At 46.1% G+C, this 24,721-nt stretch overlaps 1 protein-coding gene across 1 annotated transcript in view; it reads left to right on the top strand.

Moving 5' to 3' along the window:
* The first annotated feature begins 6,991 nt into the window (after nucleotides 1-6,991).
* LOC115194642 (insulin receptor substrate 2-B) overlaps nucleotides 6,992-24,721 on the top strand; it is a 20,166-nt gene continuing 2,436 nt past the window's right edge. Inside the window, exon 1 of the mRNA XM_029754498.1 lies at nucleotides 6,992-11,456. Coding sequence (XP_029610358.1) covers nucleotides 7,304-11,456 — 4,153 coding nt within the window. The 5' untranslated portion in view covers nucleotides 6,992-7,303. The remainder of the gene's footprint in view (nucleotides 11,457-24,721) is intronic.

The raw sequence follows: 24,721 nt of genomic DNA, 5'->3' as shown, positions 1-24,721 counted from the left end.
CGCTAGATCACAAATACTGTATTTTTGGTATTCTGAATGGCATTCAAATTAGATACACAGAGGTAAACCTAATAGCCTTATCAATTATGAAAACAATTTGTATCGGTGGTTAGCAGAGGTAATTTACTCTACCCTTCTCCCATGTACTGTCCCCACTCCACATGTCACAGGTTTTAACCAGTAGAGATTAAAAGGGACTTCTGACATGCAAACCAATCTTTAATTTTAGAATAGGTTATAATTAGGTTAGAGTCAGGGTTAAGGCTAGGGTTAAGGCTAGGATCAGTTTAAAATTTGGGCTAGTCGGTTTGCGTGCCAAAAAAAGTCCCTTTTAGTCTCACCAAAACAGTTTTAATTAGACTACAACGCCCTCTAATGGCAGACAGAGCAGATGCATCAGATGGGGACCCAGAATGCAACTGGGATTGGGATTATCTACTGCTCTATTCCTGTCCCGACCAGTCTGTCTGCTCCTAGAACATCATGTACAGGAGGGGCCGGATTGTAATCCCACTATAAACCTGCTCATAGAGATATGGTGCCTGGGGATATATATCAATCCACAGTACAGTACCATTTACTGTAAATCAGGGTTCCAGATCCTACAGTACAGTACAGTACCATTTACTGTAAATCAGGGTTCCAGATCCTACAGTACAGTACCATTTACTGTAAATCAGGGTTCCAGGTCCTACAGTACAGTACAGTACCATTTACTGTAAATCAGGGTTCCAGATCCTACTGGGTTTTGCAGGTTTTTGTTACAGCCAGGCACTACATTATATGATAATACACTGCTGCCTGGGAATATGTTTCCGTCCACCAGTAGAGGCAGGTGGGAGGAGCTGTAGAAAGACGGGCTCATTGTAATGGATGGAATGGAAGATAGTTTCCATATGCTTACATTTTACATTTGAGTCATTTAGCAGACTAAGAGCGATTTTACAGTAGTGAGTGCATAGATAAAAAAATAAAATAATAATAATTTGTTCTGGTCCACCATGGGAATCAAACCCACAACCCTGGCGCTTGCAGCATGCTCTACCAACTGAGAAATGAATTCCATTCCAACCATTACAATGAGACAGTCCTCCTATAGCTTCTCCCACCCAGCCTCCACCGGTATCAACAGTACCGTACCATGTACTGTACTTCTGAGTGAGCAGAGCAAAAATATGAAGTTTGCAGGTTTTAGTTCCTGCCCAGCACTAAACACACCGGTTTGACATGATCAATTAATTATATTGAAATGTGATGCATAAAAGAGAGGAGACTAGAGTGCTTTCATCTAGGGAACTGTTATGTCATCTGGGGTTTAGTGGTGTGCGAGGAGGGGGGTTGAAAGGGGAGGGAGGAGAAAGGGAGGGAAAGGGATGGCGGGTGAGGATTGGGCAGGGAGGTATAGCATGATATGTGTAAATATGGAAATGAGGTAAACTACTAATACTATTCTGTGCAGTTTAGTATCTCTCCCGCTTGAGGAGACCCATCCACCACTGTTCTATTTCAGTGATATGTTCATGCATTTTGGGGGGAAAATAACCCAACAATACAGAACAGTGTGAAGTTGTATTAGTCGTATGTACATGGTATACACTTCCAACGAAATGCTTCCTTGAAGGTTCCTTTTCGAAAATGCAACAATATTAAGAAATACTAAAAGATAAGAATACAATCATAAAGTACACCCAATTGCATTTTTATTGCTCAAAGTATTTCTTAATTAGTCAAATTACCGTATTTTAAAACATTTTGGGGGGTCCCATTTTTGTAAAATGGCATCACACCTGAAGCACAACGGGAAGCAGACCTACAGTAATGCATTAAGGTAACCAGTAAACGGCGCCCCTGCAATACTGAAGGGAAGAAATAAAAAAAGCATAGACAGGGTAGTACCTATTTAATTAAATAAAAAGTTACTTGGTATCATGCCTTATATGTTATCAGAAAATCTCTCGCTGAATCAATTGCACAGAATCGTCTCTTAAAACTCTTATCTTAAAATGACTTCTAAAAAATGACTCATATTTTGAAACAATTGTTGCAATGTTCCCATAATCTAGACCTAGATTCAATGAGATGAAGTGTTAACCAGAGATAGCAGACACCCGCATAGCAGATGTTTTGGTGGTGTCAGAGGGAGTGGAACTGCATTGGAGCCATTAACTCGCTGAGCAGTTGCTCTTGCAATCATTGTCACAAAGCCACACCCGACCCCACAAATATTTGTTTCTTTTTTTTTTTGCTAAAAAAACTAGGGGGCCAAATAAAAACACCTGTGGGCCAAATTTGGTCCACAGGCTGCCAGTTAGGGAACCCTTGTGTAGACTATATAGAAACAATTACGCTAAAATTAAAAAATCATTCAACGAAATAATGAGGTTTTCTATCATCCTAATGGAGGTGTAGATTACATCTCACATTCCAGTGTTCTTAATGGAGGTGTAGATTACATCTCACATTCCAGTGTTCTTAACGGAGGTGTAGATTACATCTCACATTCCAGTGTTCTTAATGGAGGTGTAGATTACATCTCACATTCCAGTGTTCTTAATGGAGGTGTAGATTACATCTCACATTCCAGTGTTCTTAACGGAGGTGTAGATTACATTTTACATTCCAGTGTTCCTAATGGAGGTGTAGATTACATCTCACATTACAGTGTTCTTAACGGAGGTGTAGATTACATTTTACATTCCAGTGTTCTTAACGGAGGTGTAGATTACATTTTACATTCCAGTGTTCTTAACGGAGGTGTAGATTACATCTCACATTACAGTGTTCTTAACGGAGGTGTAGATTACATTTTACATTCCAGTGTTCTTAACGGAGGTGTAGATTACATCTCACATTCCAGTGTTCTTAACGGAGGTGTAGATTACATTTTACATTCCAGTGTTCTTAACGGAGGTGTAGATTACATTTTACATTCCAGTGTTCTTAACGGAGGTGTAGATTACATCTCACATTACAGTGTTCTTAACGGAGGTGTAGATTACATTTTACATTCCAGTGTTCTTAACGGAGGTGTAGATTACATCTCACATTCCAGTGTTCTTAACGGAGGTGTAGATTACATTTTACATTCCAGTGTTCTTAACGGAGGTGTAGATTACATTTTACATTCCAGTGTTCTTAACGGAGGTGTAGATTACATTTTACATTCCAGTGTTCTTAACGGAGGTGTAGATTACATTTTACATTCCAGTGTTCTTAACGGAGGTGTAGATTACATTTTACATTCCAGTGTTCTTAACGGAGGTGTAGATTACATTTTACATTCCAGTGTTCTTAATGGAGGTGTAGATTACATCTCACATTCCAGTGTTCTTAATGGAGGTGTAGATTACATTTTACATTCCAGTGTTCTTAATGGAGGTGTAGATTACATCTCACATTCCAGTGTTCTTAACGGAGGTGTAGATTACATTTTACATTCCAGTGTTCTTAACGAAGGTGTAGATTACATTTTACATTCCAGTGTTCTTAATGGAGGTGTAGATTACATCTCACATTCCAGTGTTCTTAACGGAGGTGTAGATTACATTTTACATTCCAGTGTTCTTAATGGAGGTGTAGATTACATCTCACATTCCAGTGTTCTTAATGGAGGTGTAGATTACATTTTGCATTCCAGTGTTCTTAATGGAGGTGTAGATTACATCTCACATTCCAGTGTTCTTAACGGAGGTGTAGATTACATTTTACATTCCAGTGTTCTTAACGGAGGTGTAGATTACATTTTACATTCTAGTGTTCTTAATGGAGGTGTAGATTACATCTCACATTCCAGTGTTCTTAACGGAGGTGTAGATTACATTTTACATTCCAGTGTTCTTAACGGAGGTGTAGATTACATTTTACATTCCAGTGTTCTTAATGGAGGTGTAGATTACATCTCACATTTCAGTGTTCTTAACGGAGGTGTAGATTACATTTTACATTCCAGTGTTCTTAACGGAGGTGTAGATTACATTTTACATTCCAGTGTTCTTAATGGAGGTGTAGATTACATTTTACATTCCAGTGTTCTTAATGGAGGTGTAGATTACATCTCACATTCCAGTGTTCCTAATGGAGGTGTAGATTACATCTCACATTCCAGTGTTCCAAATGGAGGTGTAGATTACATCTCACATGCCAGTGTTAGAATTTGTAAACAAGGCTGCATGGGATTTATGTCAATGTGACTCTGTGCAGCCAATGGCAATGTCCACTTTAGTTGATAATGCAGAAAGCCAGTTGTGTATTTGACAGCTCTAACACAGTTCCACCTCAGACACCGTCAAAGCAACTGCTATGTGGATGTCGGTGAAAGCAGATCTGATTGAATAGAGCCCCTATTCACATTATGACCGAAGACACTACTGTTGTGTATTTACTTAAAGGGCCAATCAGCAGCTGCTACACCCATTTTTGGACTTATACATTTACGATATGTACCCATTTATTCTTGAAGAATATAACTTATAAATGGATCATAAGCCTAGTTCAACATGTGTATCCCATCAGAACCCAAAATATGTTTTATGACAACGTTTGTAAATAAAGTAACTGTAAACAAACACTCTATAGCCTAAAAACACGATTAAAACTATCATTTTCATATCATGGATGGTCAGTCCTTGCATCCATAGCCCTGTCTTTGAATTTGAGAGTGGTTACTTTTCTCCAGCCCCATCTCCTTGCTTTGTAAGGAAACAGTGTTGGGGAGTAAGCTTTGTTATTGTTTTAACTGCTGATTGCCTCTTTAACAAGTGAGGTGTTTGGATAGAATTAATAAGTTATTATGATGCGTTACACCCATCCCTGTCTCTCTGGGGCTTGACCAGACAGGGCACAGGTAAATGATTTCTCAAGCGCCTGAATAAATACCTAGCCAAGATTGCTGAGTCATGAGGAGTCACACCACTACAGCAAGCAAATAATGAATCATAAAAGGAATGCAGAAAAACAAAACAATATGAATAGATTTCAAAACACCCACTGTGACCCAGGGGTCACGCATAAAGGGTCTCAGAGCAGGAGAGATGATCTTTTTTAATATGATTATGGAGATGGATGGCCTGTTCCTAGATCAGCACCTTTACTCGTCGTAATGTGTGTTTTGTCCTATATTTTTATTTTATTTATTCACATTTTTTAATCCCAGCCTCGTTCCAGCAGGAGGCCTTTTGCCTTTTCAAATCAAATCAAATCAAATTGTATTGGTCACATACACATGGTTAACAGATGTTAATGCGAGTGTAGCGAAATGCTTGTGCTTCTAGTTCCGACCATGCAGTAATATCTAACAAGTAATCTAACAAATTCACAACAACTACCTTATACACACAAACGTAAAGGGATTAATAAGATGGCCAACGGCCGTCAATGTAAATAAGAATTTGTTCTTATCTGACTTGCCTAGTTAAATAAAGGTTAACTAACTCTTTAGGCGCGTTATGAATATTGGCCCTGAAATAACCGGATAGGTGGTATTCATAGCATTCCAATGGATTTAGGGTAGTCACTGCCATGTTGCTTACACCTATCCAGTTCTTTGGGATCTGCAATCGCATCTCTGCATGTCTGGCAGACATATCAGTGTGGATGACGGATCACCACCTCAAGCTGAACCTCGGCAAGACGGAGCTGCTCTTCCTCCCGGGGAAGGACTGCCCGTTCCATGATCTCGCCATCACGGTTGACAACTCCCTTGTGTCCTCCTCCCAGAGTGCTAAGAACCTTGGCGTGATCCTGGACAACACCCTGTCGTTCTCCACTAACATCAAGGTGGTGACCCGATCCTGTAGGTTCATGCTCTACAACATTCGCAGAGTACGACCCTGCCTCACACAGGAAGCGGCGCAGGTCCTAATCCAGGCACTTGTCATCTCCCGTCTGGATTACTGCAACTCGCTGTTGGCTGGGCTCCCTGCCTGTGCCATCAAACCCCTACAACTCATCCAGAACGCCGCAGCCCGTCTGGTGTTCAACCTTCCCAAGTTCTCTCACGTCACCCCGCTCCTCCGCTCTCTCCACTGGCTTCCAGTTGAAGCTCGCATCCGCTACAAGACCATGGTGCTTGCCTACGGAGCTGTGAGGGGAACGGCACCTCCGTACCTTCAGGCTCTGATCAGGCCCTACACCCAAACAAGGGCACTGCGTTCATCCACCTCTGGCCTGCTCGCCTCCCTACCTCTGAGGAAGCACAGTTCCCGCTCAGCCCAGTCAAAACTGTTCGCTGCTCTGGCACCCCTATGGTGGAACAAGCTCCCTCACGATGCCAGGACAGCGGAGTCAATCACCACCTTCCGGAGACACCTGAAACCCCACCTCTTTAAGGAATACCTGGGATAGGATAAAGTAATCCTTCTAACCCCTCCCCCCCCCCCTTTAAAAGATTTAGATGCACTATTGTAAAGTGGTTGTTCTACTGGATATTATAGGTGAATGCACCAATTTGTAAGTCGCTCTGGATAAGAGCGTCTGCTAAATGACTTAAATGTAAATGTAATGTAAATGTAAGTATACCAAAGGGGTAGGAGATAAGGAAATGTTTTAGGGCACATTTGGCCTTCAATGCCTACAAATAAGTAGCAGAGGAGAAACTTGCAATATGAAACTTGCAAACTAAAACAGCACAGCCATTGGTCCATGTGGTCACACTGTGATTTGATAACCTCGGCGTCAATTAACCCTATTGTCCAATGAGAGTGGTAGCATCAACGAACGCCTATCACTCTACCGATGATCATTGGCCAGTCATATGTCGATCATCACAAAAACGTACCCTCCTCTTTTTACCTCAATGAAACTCCGTGCGATATCATTAGTCGACCGTATTGACGTAAAACACAAATCACCCTCAATTATTGGCTCTTTTAGCTGTCAGTTCCTGTCAATCTCGCTGAACGTCCAATGAGAAGCCCCGACTCGCTCATTGTTCCTCCTACTTATGGCTACGCGCAAGTCACGTGTTGTTTGTGCTCCGCTCGGTAGAGTTGTGTACAGAGGGAGAAGGGGACTGATTGCTAGCTTGGGAGCTAACGATTATAGAAACGGGGTTGAACGTGGAAATGTTTCACACGATGGGCTTCTTTTCGTAAAAGCGTACATTGGATACCTGTTTTGTGACAAAGAGGCCTGGACCGGCCGTTTTCAAACAGAACTAACATACATTTACGCTTGTATTGTAGCCAACCATCGCGCCGTGTAGCCACAGCACAACAGCGCCAGTCGGAGCCCGTCTCCAAAACAAGAATGGGGTCTAGGTCCACAGCACGGTTTAGGTAAAGTGACCTTTGGTTGTGCTCTCTAAATGGCAAATTTCACGAATTACCAAGAAAGCAAAGCTGCTATGTTGTTAGTGGAGACGCAACAGAGGGGCATCGGGACGAAACCAGCGGCAGCCAATGATGGAGACACCTCGGTCGGGGAACCCCCTTCCCCGTTATTGAATATCGGTGGCGTCGGGGCCAGTGGAGCTCGTTTCCATCAGCACTTGCCGCCCTCCAGCCACCATCACTACCCCCAGAGCTCGCTGCCTAAAGAACAACAACACCCGCTGTCGCACCACTACCAGGCGGCGACGGAGCATCATCTCTCTGTTGAAAACATCACGGAGTCCCCGGTAAGGAAAGCCTCGTCATCGTCTTTGATCCTGGTACAGCAGGACCCCGCTGCGAGCCACCACGCACTCGCTGCGTCGGTAAACGCGGCATCAGCCGCGATACAACTAGCCGCGAATGCTAATGTTAGCGTGGCTACCTCAGAAGGTGTAGTGGACGACATTCAGAAGTGTGGCTATCTGCGGAAACAGAAACACGGCCACAAGAGGTTTTTCGTGCTGAGGGCGGCCAGCCACCTAGGCCTCAGTCGGTTGGAGTACTATGACAGCGAGAAAAAATTCCGTAATAGCCTGCGGTCTGCTGCTGCGGCAGCTGCAAACGGTACGGTCGCCGCTTCTCCCCCGAAAAGGGTGATCTATCTGTATCAGTGCTTCACTGTCAACAAAAGAGCAGATTCCAAAAACAAACACCTCATAGCCCTCTACACTAAGGATGAATACTTTGCTATTGTAGCTGAAAACGAGCAGGAACAAGATGATTGGTACGTAGCCCTGAGTGAACTGATGAGTGAGGGGAAAAAGGGGCATCTAGACTCGGACGAGTTGGATGATGGTTATGGTACAGTCACACCAGGTACGGTTTTCAAAGAGGTGTGGCAGGTGAACGTGAAACCCAAAGGGCTAGGTCAGACCAAGAACCTCACAGGTGTGTATCGTTTATGCCTCTCTACTAAAACTATCCACCTGGTCAAACTAAACTCTGAGACACCGTGTGTCAACCTTCAGTTGATGAACATCAGACGCTGTGGGCACTCAGAAAGCTTCTTCTTCATGGAGGTGGGTCGGTCGTCCTCTATAGGACCTGGGGAGATATGGATGCAGGTAGATGACTCTGTAGTGGCCCAGAACATGCACGAGACCATCCTGGAGACCATGAAGGCTCTGAAGGCCTTCGCAGAGATCCGCCCCAGGAGCAAGAGCCAATCATCTGGCTCCAACCCCATCGCTTTTATCACCACCCGCCGTCACCTAGGTAACCTGCCTCCAAGCCAGACAGGTCTCCAGCGCCGCTCCAGGACCGAGTCGGTGGTTGGGACGCCGCCATCGAGTAAGAGCTCTGGCGCCAGCGGCTATCGCTTCCGAACATCGAGCGAGGGTGAGGGGACGATGAACCGGCCATTCCGATCCGTTACAGGCAGCCTGATCCACCTGAACACTGCCCGGATACACCTGGGGCGCCAGGAGGGCGGGGTAGGGCCAGGGAATACCGGGAGCACCGGGGTTGTAGGGCGCTACGCCAGGGCACTACCAGGGTCCACCTACCACGCTCGCTCCGCCTCGCTCCCCGTCTCCCACTTTCCCTCCACCACCTCCCCCGTCAGCGTGTCCAGCAGCAGCGGGCATGGCTCGGTCTCCGATACCCTCACCCGGCCCTCCTCAGCATCCATCTGCGGTTCCCCCTCCGACGGAGGCTTCAACTCCTCAGACGAGTACGGTTCCAGCCCTGGGGACTTCCGCTACTTCAGGGTCCGGAGCAACACTCCTGATTCCCTTGGCAACACCCCACCAATCAGAGAGGAGAACTGCATGAGCGACTACATGGCCATGGGCTGGCACCGTGAGGTGTTCGGAGCCGCCAGCGGTGGAGGGAGTAGTTCTGGCAGCGCGGAGACCCCCAACCGGGACGAGAGCACGTCGACGGATGACGACAGGTCCCTGAGGAGACGGACCCACTCGTTCACGCGGCCCGGGGGTCAGGGGGGTGTTGCCGGCGGCAGCAGTGGCGTGACGGTGTACCAGAAGATGACCCAGACCACCTTCTCGCTGGACGAGTCGGTGTCCGTGGGAGAGGCCCTGTCTCTCGTCCGCACCGACAGCATCACCCAGCCTTCCTCCTCTTCTTCTTCCCTCCGCTCTGACTACAGCTCCTGCTCCGAGCACAGCCAGGGCCGACCCCCTCTTTCGGCCAAGGAGGACAGCGGCTACATGCCCATGTTGTGTGGGGTGGCAGCCTCACCCTGTGACGCACCGGACTACATGCCTATGCAACCCAGCTCCCCCTCTCTTCACCACCACCAGCCCCAGCCCTCCCACTCTCCCCAGGCCCCCCGCTCAGTCCAACAGCCCACAGACCCCCGTGGCTACATGATGATGCTACCAGGGGGGCGGAGCTCCTCTTCCCCAGTCCAGGCCTCCCCCAGCCCCCACAGCAGTAGCAGTAACATGGGTCTGGGTGTGGGTGGAGGTAGTGTCAGTAGTTCTGGTAGTATAGTGGAGCGGCCCGAGAATGGAGAGTACATGGACATGTCGTACAGCAGTAGCGGAGGAGGTGGAGGGGACGCGGCAGGGGGACGGAAGTTCTGCAACGAGGGGGGATACTACGCACTGAGCAACCCTGAAGGGAGAGACCCCAAATCATACAGCTACAGCCCCTACTTCTCCCTGCCTCGCTCCTACAAGGCCCCCGCTGCGAGAGAGAGGGAACAGAGAGAGAGGGAACAGAGAGAGAGGGAACAGAGAGAGAGGGAACAGAGAGAGAGGGAACAGAGAGCGCATGATGACTATGTACCCATGAGCTCCCCGGCGAAACCAGTCTACTCCCAGGTTGCTACCGGCAACGTCGCCGAGAGGGGCGTGACGACGAGGGGTGTTGGTAGTGGGGGGTCAGACACCCCTCACATCCTCCCTCACGCCTACCCGCCCCCTCCCTACGGGGTGCACCACCAAGCGGCTAACGGTGACCGTCGGACGATCCCGGTCCGGCCCAACCGCCTCCCCCTAGGGCGCCGCAGCTTCCACGGGTCACTGAGGGTCAGCGAGCCGGACGCCGCCGAGGTACTCTCCAGCCCTGGAGAGTACATCAACATCGAGTTTGGGGGCCGCTACGGACCCCCAACGTCCTGCCCCCTCTCTGCCCAGGATGGCTCACCCTCGGTGGGCTCTGCTGAGCAGCGCCGCTCCCCTCCCCATCCTCAGAACCAGGACTATATGAGTGTAGAGGTGGAGGGTGGGGGTGATGATGGAGGACGCCTGGCTAAGAACAAGTCTCCCAAACCCTCACTGGTGGCTCCCTGGAACCCACCCAGCTACATCCGACCTCTTGCCGCTGGGGCCTCCGTGAGTGGGGCCCCTGGTTCTTCTGGAGCTCGATGGCGGACGGGGACAGATGACTACACAGATATGACCTTTAACCTCAGCAGGGGTGAGGAGTCGCGGGGGTTACGGAGTAGTCCCACGGCCATGCTGCAGCACCTGTGTTTGATGGAGAGCTGCTACCCCCCCACCTTAACCCCCACCTCTGCCTCCCCTCCCTCCTCCAGCCCCCAGCCTGAGCCCATCAAGGTGGTACGCGCGGACCTCCAGGGGCGACGCCGACACAGCTCCGAAACGTTTTCCTCATCCTCTACCTCCGGAGGAGGCGGAGCCCCAAGCTCCAACCCCAACCCCTCCTCGGGCTCAGCCAACCCCTCCGCGGGCCCAGCCAACCCCTCAGCCCTCAACGTAGCTCATCTGGCCGAGAGCTCGAAGTGGACCGGCTCTGGCTCCTTTGACAGTGTGTGGATGTGTGTTGAGGGGGTAGGGGGGGACTCGGCCGGTCTCCCTGCCCGTCCAGGGCCTTCTGATCTGGGCATGGCCTCAGCCTCATCTGTGTGTCCTCCTGGGGGTCGGATGTGCAGGAACATGTCTGTGGGGTATCAGAACGGACTCAACTACATCGCCCTGGAGCTGAGAGAGGACCGGGACTCTAACCCTCTACCCGTACCCCAGCAGCAGCAGGGAGGTACCGGGGCGACCCCCAACGCCCCCCAAGCCAGTAACCTGACTGTGCCAGTAGCAGAGGACAACGGAGCCTATGGCAGTATAGACTTCATCAAGTCAGACGGGATGACTGCCACGTCCAAGGGTGAGTGACAGAGGGATTGTGGGGGGGTGCGGTGAGGCTTGGGCGGTATACCGTATACCGGGGTGTTTGGATATAGCCACAGGAGGGTTTTTTGATACCGTCAATACTGTTGAAACAATTTCTTCTAAGTTTTTCTATACATTTTAATATTTGTAGCTACTTTTTAAAGTAAATACCTGCAGTCAACTTGTGCAACGTGTTAGAAGATAAAGCAGATGGCGTTCTTCATTTCACCTGTCACATTATTTTACATCATGAAGCTAACCGTAGTTGTCCAGAACAGTTAAAATACTACTTTATTTTACATCATGAAGCTAACCGTAGTTGTCCAGAACAGTTAAAATACTACTTTATTTTACATCATGAAGCTTACCGTAGTTGTCCAGAACAGTTGAGCCAGTCAGGTGTTTGTTTGTAAACAATGGGAGAAAGCAGGAGCAGGTGAGTCCAGCTGTGTAGTGACGGGGGTCTGGTTTTATATTGAAGGTTAAGTGTTGTTTTGCTTCAATAGAGAATCAGGGACTTGAAACTATAGTTTTCCTTCACATAAAATACATTAGTGCAGCACATTCAGCAGAAAACAGCTTCATTTTCATCAGATGACAGCAGAAGTGCAACGTTAATTGGCTGGCAGCCACACAAGTAGGCTAAATGAGTTTACAGCGAAAAAGCAAGGTATGTTTTGCAAAAACGATGCATGGCCATCATATTAATGTTTATCATAGAATGTAGCCAGCTACATTTCCTAATGTTATTCTTCAAGTTGATGTAGCATTCTACCAGAGAACAGCAGCTACACATCTGTCAGAGAGCTGTCTGCTGATAGAATGATGGAGAACAGCAGCTACACATCTGTCAGAGAGCTGTCTGCTGATAGAATGATGGAGAACAGCAGCTCCACATCTGTCAGAGAGCTGTCTGCTGATAGAATGATGGAGAACAGCAGCTCCACATCTGTCAGAGAGCTGTCTGCTGATAGAATGATGGAGAACAGCAGCTACACATCTGTCAGAGAGCTGTCTGCTGATAGAATGATGGAGAACAGCAGCTACACATGATGAGTTATCTGTCATCTGCCACCGCTCTCTTCATTTTATAGCATTTTTCTTCTCCTCTCAGTTGTCCGTCTGTTTGCTCCTCCCCCATCTTCAGGACCGTTGCCGTAGCGACTCCAGACTCCACACAGACACAGCGTGCCTGCTACTATAGAGCCAGTACTGTTCATTTGCACAATGTCTCTCGTTCACATTCGCTTGTAGATGTCCAAACTCACCAAAAAGGACATTCGGTTGCTCCTACCTGTATATGTATAACTATATGTGCTGGACTGCCTGTCTGTGCAATTTTTCTTTTTTCGTTTGCGCTCGTTAGCATATTTAGCTAGCAGCCTCCATGGAAATTCGCTAGTACATGTGCTAATTTTGTTAGCATTCTGATAGACACCCAATGGGTTTATATTAAGCTGGTAATACAGTAAATCCCAGGATAGAGAACACTAGTCTGTGTGTGCGCGTGCTGGCCCTCCAGTCGTCGGCATGCCCTGCAGTGCGAAAGGTAATAATGATAAGAGAGGGATTTTCAGCTGCTGTACTCCACACACTTCATTGACCCAGGTCCTTGCCATTGTGACAAAGTGGGTCAAACAGTACCAGGTACTATGGAGAAAGCTTGACCTGCAGTTGCCCGTGTGTGTGTGTGTGTGTGTGTGTGTGTGTGTGTGTGTGTGTGTGTGTGTTTCCACCAGAAAGAGAGAGAGAGTGCTTGTGTTCACTGCATTGACTCCTTGCTGCCCTCCTGGGCGAGGTCCTTCCTTAGTTTCGTTCCAATGGAAAACCAACACTCCATTTGTGGGTGTCGTGTGTGTGTGTGTGTGTGTGTGTGTGTGTGTGTGGTTTTCCATAGAAAAACCAACTCTCTTCTCCAATAAAGCTTGTCACTGTTTGAAGTGTTTCCACTGTCATACTAGTGTATGTGTGTGTGGAGTCATGCAGAGGGTCTTTGATGTGCTCTAATTGGCCCAGTGTGTCGGGGGCACCACAGCAATAGAACCGAGCCACAGGAAACGCACCATCATCACAGGAATACACTTCATGTGACCTGCCTTCAGCAGCCAGTCAGGCCCGTTTTCAGCGCACCTTCTGAAACAGGGAAGTATGCTACTGGGTCCTGTTCGTTAGGGAATGCTGTAGCAATACCTTTTTACATAGACTAGCGAGTGTTAGCTAGCTAGCTGCGCCCTGTCCTATCCCACATCCAAAGGCCTCCTTCATAGAGTGACAGTGTGAGCCTACTAGTTGTATTGGTCTTGGAGCTGCTTGGAGCTGAGTTAAGGTCCTGTAGTTGAGATTGCTGAGAGCGCTGGCTAGCTGCTGCTGCTGAGAGCGCTGGCTAGCTGCTGCTGCTGAGAGCGCTGGCTAGCTGCTGCTGCTGAGAGCGCTGGCTAGCTGCTGCTGCTGAGAGCGCTGGCTAGCTGCTGCTGCTGAGAGCGCTGGTTAGCTGCTGCTGCTGAGAGCGCTGGCTAGCTGCTGCTGCTGAGAGCGCTGGCTAGCTGCTGCTGCTGAGAGCGCTGGCTAGCTGCTGCTGCTGAGAGCGCTGGCTAGCTGCCCTTTCCTATTTCACATCTATATTTACTGCTTTATTTTCAGACTGACAGTTATTTATGAGATGGGTCTAGCAGTAAGCATGTGTATGCTTCATCCCAAATTGCACCCTGAGCCCTGGTCAAAAGTAGTGCACTTTATAGGGAATAGGGTGCCATTTTGAGACACAGAATGTGTACTGGCCCTAAAGCAGGAAGGTGCACAGGCAACTGGATCGCCTTTCGTGTGTGTGTGTGTGTGCGCGAGTGTGTGTTTAGTGTTGAACCTGAACTCTCTCACTCTCTCTCTCTCTCTCTCTCTGATGTAAATACATACACACAGATGTTAATATAATCTCAAGATGTTATGTCAAATCAAATTGAATGTTTTAGTAGGATGTAGATTCTACCCCTGTCATTAATTGGTTTAATGCTGTATAATAAGTTGCTATGAATATATAACCGGTAATCAACCATGGACTATGCGTTCTATGGAAAAATAATGAATGATGTGGACGGTGTGTTGGAACTGACCTTCCACAGTTGCATTATTATCCAGAGAATGCATAGATCCCCTAGTTATAATATGAAATGTGTTCATTTGCCGGTAGAAATGTGTTCAACATCTACTGAAGTAGCTAGCAAGCTTACTTGTTGCACCCTCTACAACCACTGTGATTATTATTATTTCACCCTGCTGGTCATCTATGAACGTTTTAACATCTTGTCCATGTTCTGTTATAATCTCCACCCGGCATAGCCAGAAGAGGACTGGCCAACCCTCAGAGCCTGGTTCCTCTCTAGGTTTCTTCCTAGGTTCTGGCCTTTCTAGGGTGTTTTTCCTAGCCACCGTGCTTCTACACCTGCATTGCTTGCTGTTTGGGGTTTTAGGCTGGGTTTCTGTACAGCACTTTGAGATATCAGCTGATGTAAGAAGGGCTATATAAATACATTTGATTGATTTGAAATTTGATACTAGATAGCTACAGTAGTTACCGTGGTAACCAAACAGATTTGCTAGTTTAGTTTACCAAACCATCAGTCCTAGCTTGCTATTATGCTAATCGAGTTCAACAATACCAATACTGTTTCCAACCCGACTTTTGCTTTGAAAAGAAGCTCAAACAAAACATACCATGCGTTATATGAAAATAATGCATGCTCTGAAACACCAATCAGAAAGGAGTGTTCAACAATGTCATGGCATACGACGATGTAAGACTTGCATACTAATACTAGTGTTACAGCAACTGCTTCAAGTAGTGTTATCAGCCATTTCCATGGCAATGCCTCTTCCTGTGTAGCTTCATTAGGCCTATATGGACTTGTATGTTAGTGTGTCCTTTGTTACTCCATAGGTAACCGTCTCCTGTCTGAGTCAAAGCCAGGGTATTTTGTCATGTAGGAGTATATTAGCCTAGTGACTAACAGGCTAGCTGTTTACTGTTGTAAAGTGTGTGTGTGTGTGTACTGTGGTAAGCCTGAATGTTTTCTCATATTCTCTAGGACAGGGATCATCAACTAGATTCAGCCGCGGGACGATTTTTTCTTTTCTTGAACGGATAGTCGGTGGGGCGGAAACGGGCACGTCTCTCTATTGTGCGTGGGAATACTTACGAACAGATTTTTCCAAAAATCACTTGGAGCTGATTTCCTGATGTTTTTACAGTCTTATGTCCAACAATATATATATTTAAAAAAAGAATGTAATTCTCAGAAAACGGCAAATAAAATCAGTGGTGGGCCATCCTGCTGTAGGATGTTGAATGACTGGGATAGTTGTAGGCTTTGCTGGGGAGTGAATGTTCTCCCACATTCAGATAGGAGGAGGTGAGGTGACTAATAGGAAATTGGTTGAGTAATCAAATTCTTGGGTTACCATGTGCCTCGAAGGGAAAACATCTACTCCAAAGCTTTTTTTATTGTTGGACATAAAAGGCTGAAAAAACAGAAGCAAAATCAGCTCCAAGGGATTTTGAAATCTGTTCCAAAGTATTCCCACGCATAATAGAGGTGTGTGTGTGTGCATTCTAGGTACGTGCCATGTGGTCTTTCCCCCAGAATGAAACTGGAATGTCCACTAGTGGCGCTCTGAAGAGCCCAGGACATGATAACGACTCCTGACAGACCTAGACATGCCCTCTAGCACCTCCAACCCTCCACGAGACCTCATCCCTGGTCTAAAAGTGACAGCGGAATAGCCTAGTTACTGTTCTGGTTTTCCTGAGAGACTCGCCAGGGTCCGTTATGCCGGAATTGTGATGTCATCAATTAGATTTAATCCAACATCTAAACAGATTCAGAATGGGAAGGTTAGGAGTTCTACCTCCCCGTAAAGGGCATTCCTTGACATCTAGTAGAAGATGGTATTGTCGTTAACATAATGTGTGTGTGTTACTGTAGTGTGTGTGTTACTGTAGTGTGTGCGTGTTACTGTAGTGTGTGTGTGTGTTACTGTAGTGTGTGTGTCACTGTAGTGTGTGTGTGTGTCACTGTAGTGTGTGTGTGTGTGTGTTACTGTAGTGTGTGTGTGTGTGTGTTACTGTAGTGTGTGTGTGTGTGTGTGTGTTACTGTAGTGTGTGTGTGTGTGTGTGTTACTGTAGTGTGTGTGTGTGTTACTGTAGAGTGTGTGTGTTACTGTAGGTGGTGTGTGTTTGTGTTACTGTAGTGTGTGTGTGTGTGTGTGTTACTGTGGTGTGTGTGTGTGTGTGTGTGTGTGAGACTACTATTCCCTCACTGTATTGCCGTTCCTCCTTGTATTTTGATCCTCCACAGATGGTCTTGATAAAGGAGCAGGTTTTTACTAGTTTAACTCTCTCCCTATAGGAATGTGATGTTAGCTAAGTTTATTAGCCACACACACACACAGACACCGGGACATGGAGAGGGATAATGCAGAGACACTTGTTGTTGCTAATGTTTGCGCTGTGTGTGTTTTGGCATTGCTGGCTTCTAAATGGACACACACACTTGCTTTCTCTCGCTCTCTCTCCTTTTGTCCTTCTGAATTTCAAATTCAGAAGGCCTATTTAGGGTCTGTGTGTGTCGGAGAAATTGTATTTTCACTGAACAAAAAATATAAATGCAACAATTCCAAGTATTTTACTGAGTTACAGTTCATATAAGGAAATCAGTCAATTAAAATAAATTCATTAAGCCCTAATCTATGGATTTCACATGACTGGGCAGGGGAGCAGCCATGGGTGGGGCCTGGGAGGGCATGGGCCCACCCACTGGAAACACGGAGGGCAATGTTGCCAAAGCGAAGTGTTGCACACAAAAATTAAGAACGGCGACAAAAACAAGAATAGTACATATAAAACCATAATGTATAAAACAAAGAAATATACAAAAATGTAAGTAATGGCTTATGTTCAGAATCTAATTCGACAAACAATAAATTACTGGTGGTACTTGTATTGTTTGTTACTTATTATACAGAAAATAGTAGGCTACATTACATGTTTCCTCCCTTAGCTCGTCTCTCTGTCTCTCTGTCTCTCTGTGTGTTAAGCCTGTGATTTTCCATGTTTCCTCCCTCAGCTTGTGGCAAGCTGTGACGTATTGTGCTGCCAGCTCTTTAACATCAGACCTTAGTTTGATTGTTCTGTGAATGTAGCACTTTTCAGTTTGAATTTAGGGAAGAAGGAATCTTCTATACTGAACAAAAATGGAGAGCCAGGCCCAGCCAATCAGAATGAGTTTTTCCCCATAAAATGTTTTATTTTTTATTTTATTTCACCTTTATTTAACCAGGTAGGCAAGTTGAGAACAAGTTCTCATTTACAATTGCGACCTGGCCAAGATAAAGCAAAGCAGTTCGACAACATACAAAAACACAGAGTTACACATGGAGTAAAACAACATACAATCAATGATGCAGTAGAAAAAAAACAAGACTATATACAATGTGAGCAAATGATGTGAGATAATGGAGGTAAAGGCAAAAAAATGCCATGGTGGCAGAGTAAATAAAGTATGGCAAGAAAAACACTGGAAAGGTAGATTTGTAGTTTGAAGAAAGTTAAAAGTTAAAATATAAATAATATGGTGCAAAGGAGCAAAATAAATAAAATAAATAAATACAGTAGGGGAAAAGGTAGTAGTTTGGGCTCAATTAAAGATGGGCTATGTACAGGTGCAGAGATCTGTGAGCTGCTCTGACAGCTGGTGCTTAACCTCTCTGGGGTATGTGGGACGATTTCGTCCCACCTACGTAACAGCTACTGAAATTCCAGTGGCGCGATTTTTGAATCGTTAGAAATACTATTACTTCAATTTCTCAAACATATGACTATTTTACAGCTATTTAAAGACAAGAATCTCGTTAATCTAACCCCACTGTCCGATTTCAAAAAGGCTTTACAACGAAAGCAAAACATTAGATTATGTCAGCAGAGTGCCCAGCCAGAAAAAATCAGACAGCCATTTTTCAAGCTAGCATATAATGTCACACAAACCCAAACCACAGCTAAATGCAGCACTAACCTTTGATCTTCATCAGATGACACACCTAGGACATTGTGTTATACAATACATGCATGTCTGTTCAATCAAGTTCATATTTATATCAAAAAACAGCTTTTTGCATTAGCATGTGACGTTCAGAAAACGCATAACCCCCGGCAAACTTCCGTTGAATTTACTAACAGTTTGCTAAATTACTCACGATAAACGTTCACAAAAAGCATAACAATTATTTTAAGAATTATAGATACATTACTCCTCTATGCACTCGATATGTCCGATTTTAAAATAGCTTTTCGGATGAAGCACATTTTGCAATAATCTAAGTACATAGCCCGGCATTACAGGGCTAGCTATTTAGATACCCACCCAGGTCAGCATCCACCAAAATCACATTTCCTATAAGAAAAATGTTCTTACCTTGCTTGTTCTTCATCAGAATACACTGCCAGGACTTCTACTTCAATAACAAATGTTGGTTTGGTCCCAAATAATCCATCGTTATATCCAAACAGCGACGTTTTGTTCGTGAGTTCTAGACACTATCAGAATGCTTCTTCACGGTCCCGCGCATGGCGCATTGGCGTGTCAAAAATGTCTAAATATTCCATTACCGTACTTCGAAGCATGTCAACCGCTGTTTAAAACCAATTTTTATGCCATTTATGTCGTAGAGAAGTGATAATATTCTGACCGGGAGTATGCATTGAGCCTAAACAGCCGAATAAAATTTCTCCTCGGGAGCGACTCATGCACGCGCATCATTCAAAGGTCCTCTGAGCATCCACTTACAAAAGGCGATAATCTGTTTCAACCTGAGGCTCCCTCGTAAACCTTCAGTTATTTCGCGGGCTCTGAGAGCCTATTGGAGCCCTGGGAATTGTCACGTTACAGCTAAGATCCTTACTTTTCAATAAAAAGATGCAAGACGCACGACTCCTTGTCAGACAGGGTACTTCCTGCTTGAAACCTTGTCAGGTTTTTGCCTGCCATAGGAGTTCTGTTATACTCACAGACACCATTCAAACAGTTTTAGAAAATTCAGAGTGTTTTCTATCCAAACCTGAACAATAATATGCATATTCTAGCTTCTGAGTTGGTGTAGGAGGCAGTTAAAAATGGGAACATATTTTTTCCAAAATTCTCAATACTGCCCCCTACCCCAAACAGGTTAAAGCTAGTGAGGGAGATAAGTGTTTCCAGTTTTAGAGATTTTTGTAGTTCGTTCCAGTCATTGGCAGCTGAGAACTGGAAGGAGAGACGACCAAAGGAGGAGTTGGCTTTAGGGGTGACCAGAGAGATATGCCTGCTGGAGCGCGTGCTACAGGTGGGTGCTGCTATGGTGACCAGTGAGCGGAGATAAGGGGGGACTTTACCTAGCAGGGTCTTGTAGATGACCTGGAGCCAATGTGTTTGGCGACGATTATGAAGTGAAGGCCAGCCAACGAGAGCATACAGGTCGCAGTGGTGGGTTGTATATGGGGCTTTGGTGACAAAACGGATGGCACTGTGATAGACTGCATCCAGCTTGTTGAGTAGGGTATTGGAGGCTATTTTGTAAATGACATCGCCGAAGTCGAGGATTGGTAGGATGGTCAGTTTTACGAGGGTATGTTTGGCAGCATGAGTGAAGGATGCTTTGTTGCGAAATAGGAAGCCAATTCTAGATTTCACTTTGGATTGGAGATGATTGATGTGAGTCTGGAAGGAGAGTTTACAGTCTAACCAGACACCTAGGTATTTGTAGTTGTCCACAAATTCTAAGCTAGAACCGTCCAGAGAAGTTCTGCTGGATGGGCGGGCAGGTGCAGGCAGCGATCGGTTGAAGAGCATGCATTTAGTTTTACTTGTGTTTAGGAGCAGTTGGAGACCACGGAAGGAGAGTTGAATGGCATTGAAGCTCGTCTGGAGGGTTGTTAACACAGTGTCCAAAGAAGGGCCAGAAGTATACAGAATGGTGTCGTCTGCGTAGAGGTGGATCAGAGATTCACCAGCAGCAAGAGCGACATCATTTATGTATACAGAGAAAAGAGTTGGCCCAAGAATTGAACCCTGTGGTACCCCCATAGAGACTGCCAGAGGTCCAGACAGTAGGCCCTCCGATTTGACACACTGAACTCTGTCAGAGAAGTAGTTGGTGAACCAGGCGACGCAATCGTTTGAGAAACCAAGGCTACTAAGTCTGCCGATGAGGATGTGGTGATTAACAGAGTCAAAAGCTTTGGCCAGGTCAATGAATACGGCAGCACAGTAATGTTTCTTATCGATGGCGGTTACGATGTCGTTTAGGACCTTGAGCGTGGCTGAGGTGCACCCATGACCAGCTCTGAAACCAGATTGCATAGCGGAGAGGGTGCGGTGGGATTCAAAATAGTCGGTAATCTGTTTGTTGACTTGGCTTTCGAAGACCTTAGAAAGGCAGGGTAGGATGGATATAGGTCTGTAGCAATTTGGGTCAAGAGTGTCACCTCCTTTGAAGAGGGGGATGACAGCAGCTGCTTTCCAATCTATGGGAATCTCAGACGACACGAAAGAGAGGTTGAACAGGCTAGTAATAGGGGTTGCAATAATTTCGGCAGATAATTTTAGAAAGAAAGGGTCCAGATTGTCAAGCCCAGCTGATTTGTAGGGGTCCAGATTTTGCAGCTCTTTCAGAACATCAGCTGAATGGATTTGGGAGAAGGAGAAATGGGGGAGGCTTGGGCGAGTAGCTGTGGGGGGTGCAGTGCTGTTGAATGCAGTAGGGGTAGTTAGGTGGAAAGCATGGCCAGCCGTAGAAAAATGCTTATTGAAATTCTCAATTATAGTGGGCTTATCGGTGGTGACAGAGTTTCCTATCCTCAGTGCAGTGGGCAGTTGGGAGGAGGTGTTCTTATTCTCCATGGACTTTACAATGTCCCAGAACTTTTTAGAGTTGGAGTTGCACGAAGCAAATTTCTGTTTGAAAAAGCTAGCCTTGGCGTTTCTAACTGCCTGTGTGTATTGGTTTCTAACTTCCCTAAAAAGTTGCATATCGCGGGGGCAGTTCGATGCTAATGCAGAACGCCACAGGATATTTTTGTGTTGGTTAAGGGCAGTCAGGTCTGGGGAGAACCAAGGGCTATATCTGTTCCTGGTTCTAAATTTCTTGAAAGGGGCATGCTTATTTAAGATGGAGAGGAAGGCATTTTTAAAAAATAACCAGGCATCCTCTACTGACGGGATGAGGTCAATATCCTTCCAGGATACCAGGGCCAGGTCGATTAGAAAGGCTTGCTCGTTGAAATGTTTCAGGGAGCGTTTGACAGTGATGAGTGGAGGTCGTTTGACCGCTGACCCATTACGGGTGCAGGCAATGAGGCAGTGATCGCTGAGATCTTGGTTGAAAACAGCAGAGGTGTAATTAGAGGGCACATTGGTTAGGATGATATCTATGAGGGTGCCAGTGTTTGCGGCTTTGGGGTTGTACCTGGTGGGTTCATTAATAATTTGTGTGAGACTGAGGGCATCAAGCTTGGATTGTAGAATGGCTGGGGTGTTAAGCATGTCCCAGTTTAGGTCGCCTAGTAGCACGAGCTCTGAAGATAGATGGGGGGCAATCAGTTCACATATGGTGTCCAGAGCACAGCTAGGGGCCGAGGGGGGTCTATAGCAGGCGGCAACGGTGAGAGACTTGTTTTTGGAGAGGTGGATTTTTAAAAGTAGTAGTTCAAATTGTTTGGGTACAGACCTGGATAGCAGGACAGAACTCTGCAAGCTATCTCTGCAGTAGATTGCAACACCGCCCCCTTTGGTCGTTCTATCTTGTCTGAAAACGTTGTAGTTAGGGATGAAGATTTCACAGTTTTTGGTGGACTTCCTAAGCCAAGATTCAGATACAGCTAGGACATCCGGGTTGGCAGAGTGTGCTAAAGCAGTGAATAAAACAAACTTAGGGAGGAGGCTTCTAATGTTAACATGCATGAAACCAAGGCTATTACGGTTACAGAAGTCATCAAAAGAGAGCGCCTGGGGAGTAGGAGTGGAGCCAGGCACTGCAGGGCCTGGATTCACCTCTACATCCCCAGCGGAGCAGAGAAGAATAAGTATGAGGGTACGGCTAAAAGCTATAAGAATTGGTCGTCTGTGACGTCCAGAATAGAGAGAAAAAGGAGCAGGTGTCTGGGGGGCCTGTGTCTCTCTCTGCCTGCCTGCCTGTGTCTCTCTCTGCCTGCCTGCCTGTGTCTCTCTCTGCCTGCCTGCCTGTGTCTCTCTCTGCCTGCCTGCCTGTGTCTCTCTCTGCCTGCCTGCCTGTGTCTCTCTCTGCCTGCCTGCCTGTGTCTCTCTCTGCCTGCCTGCCTGTGTCTCTCTCTGCCTGCCTGCCTGTGTCTCTCTCTGCCTGCCTGCCTGCCTGTGTCGCTCTCTGCCTGCCTGCCTGCCTGTCGCTCTCTGCCTGCCTGCCTGCCTGTCGCTCTCTGCCTGCCTGCCTGTCTGTCTCTCTCTGCCTGCCTGTCTGTCTCTCTCTGCCTGCCTGCCTGTCTGTCTCTCTCTGCCTGCCTGCCTGTCTGTCTCTTTCTGTGTCTCTCTCTGTGTCTCTCTCTGCCTGCCTGCCTGTCTGTCTCTTTCTGTGTCTCTCTCTGTGTCTCTCTCTGTGTCTCTCTCTGTGCCTCTCTCTGTGCCTCTCTCTGTGCCTCTCTCTGTGCCTCTCTCTGTGTCTGTGTCTCTGTGTATTAAGCCTGTGATTAGTTGATAATACCATTAGCTGCCTAAGACACAGAGTAGGGGGAGGGGCTAATGCCCGGATTCTACAAATGTTTAGGATGCATAACTGTGCCTTGGCCTACAAGGGTTGTGCTCCGTGGAGATCTAACATAATACAAACATCCCCATGGATATCTGTCTGTCTAAGCTGATGTTTTGCATGGCCTGCATCTCAATCCACTGCATCTTCTGATATCGCCCTTCCTCACCTGCTTTGAAAGGTGGCAGAGCCAGAGTAGTGTTTGTCAGACCATGAGACATCCGGTCAAAAGTTTTAGAGGGTTTTTCTTTATTTTTTACTATTTTCTACATTGTAGAGTAATAGTGAAGACATCAAAACTATGAAATAACACATATGGAATCATGTAGTAACCAAAAAAGTGTTAATCAAATCAAAATATATTTTATTTTTGAGATTCTTCAAATAGCCGCCCTTTGCCTTGACGACAGCTTTGCGTAGAGCTCCTGAAATGTTTTCCTTAGGTAAGGGCATACTTAAGGGGTTTTACGGTAGTTTGAAGGCATGTACAGCAGAAAGAGTCTCTGGTTACCATGGAGATGACCTAATTCACTGACTGAACTCTCCTCAATGAGATCACATTTTAATTTGGGAGATCGCAAAATAGAACTGATACATTCAAGACGAGAGAAACAAATATTCAGAAAATGATAAAACACAAAAAAAAAACTAAATGATTTCTATTACTTTCTAGCACGTCAAGCTAACTGAGTAGCCAGCTAGCTTTGTAACCATGGACTGAGTAGCCAGCTAGCTTTGTAACCATGGACTGAGTAGCCAGCTAGCTTTGTAACCATGGACTGAGTAGCCAGCTAGCTTTGTAACCATGGACTGTGTAGCCAGCTAGCTTTGTAACCATGGACTGTGTAGCCAGCTAGCTTTGTAACCATGGACTGTGTAGCCAGCTAGCTTTGTAACCATGGACTGTGTAGCCAGCTAGCTTTGTAACCATGGACTGTGTAGCCAGCTAGCTTTGTAACCATGGACTGAGTAGCCAGCTAGCTTTGTAACCATGGACTGTGTAGCCAGCTAGCTTTGTAACCATGGACTGTGTAGCCAGCTAGCTTTGTAACCATGGACTGTGTAGCTAGCCCGCTAGCTAGCTGCCTAGCTGGTGGAGGTTTTCCTTTTGAAACCAGGCCAGAGGAAAGCAACATTCACCTCCACATATGCTGTTTACTTTGATGTCCATTCTGAATGAAGCACTTCAGGGTCCTCATGGGCATCCTTTAACTTTTTCACTTAATTGACTTAACTTTATGGGAAAAGAGAAGGGGGAAATGAACTTTTTAAAGATGTTTTATGCAACCGGGCCAAGACGATTTGGCAGAGGTCAAATGAAAGGTTACAATAGCCAATGAAAGACTTTTGGTTGTAAAAATAGTTTTTATCTGGCTTTACATGTGGAAATGTTGTATAATGGACCTTTAACAGAAAAACACCTTTCAGTGTACAAACCACTGAAATTAAAAACAAATGAC

Source organism: Salmo trutta, chromosome 5, assembly GCF_901001165.1.
Source record: "Salmo trutta chromosome 5, fSalTru1.1, whole genome shotgun sequence".
Classification (NCBI taxonomy): Eukaryota; Metazoa; Chordata; class Actinopteri; order Salmoniformes; family Salmonidae; genus Salmo; species Salmo trutta.
The sequence above is the reverse complement of the archived record's forward strand: the minus strand, read 5'-3'. Positions and strand labels throughout refer to the sequence as shown.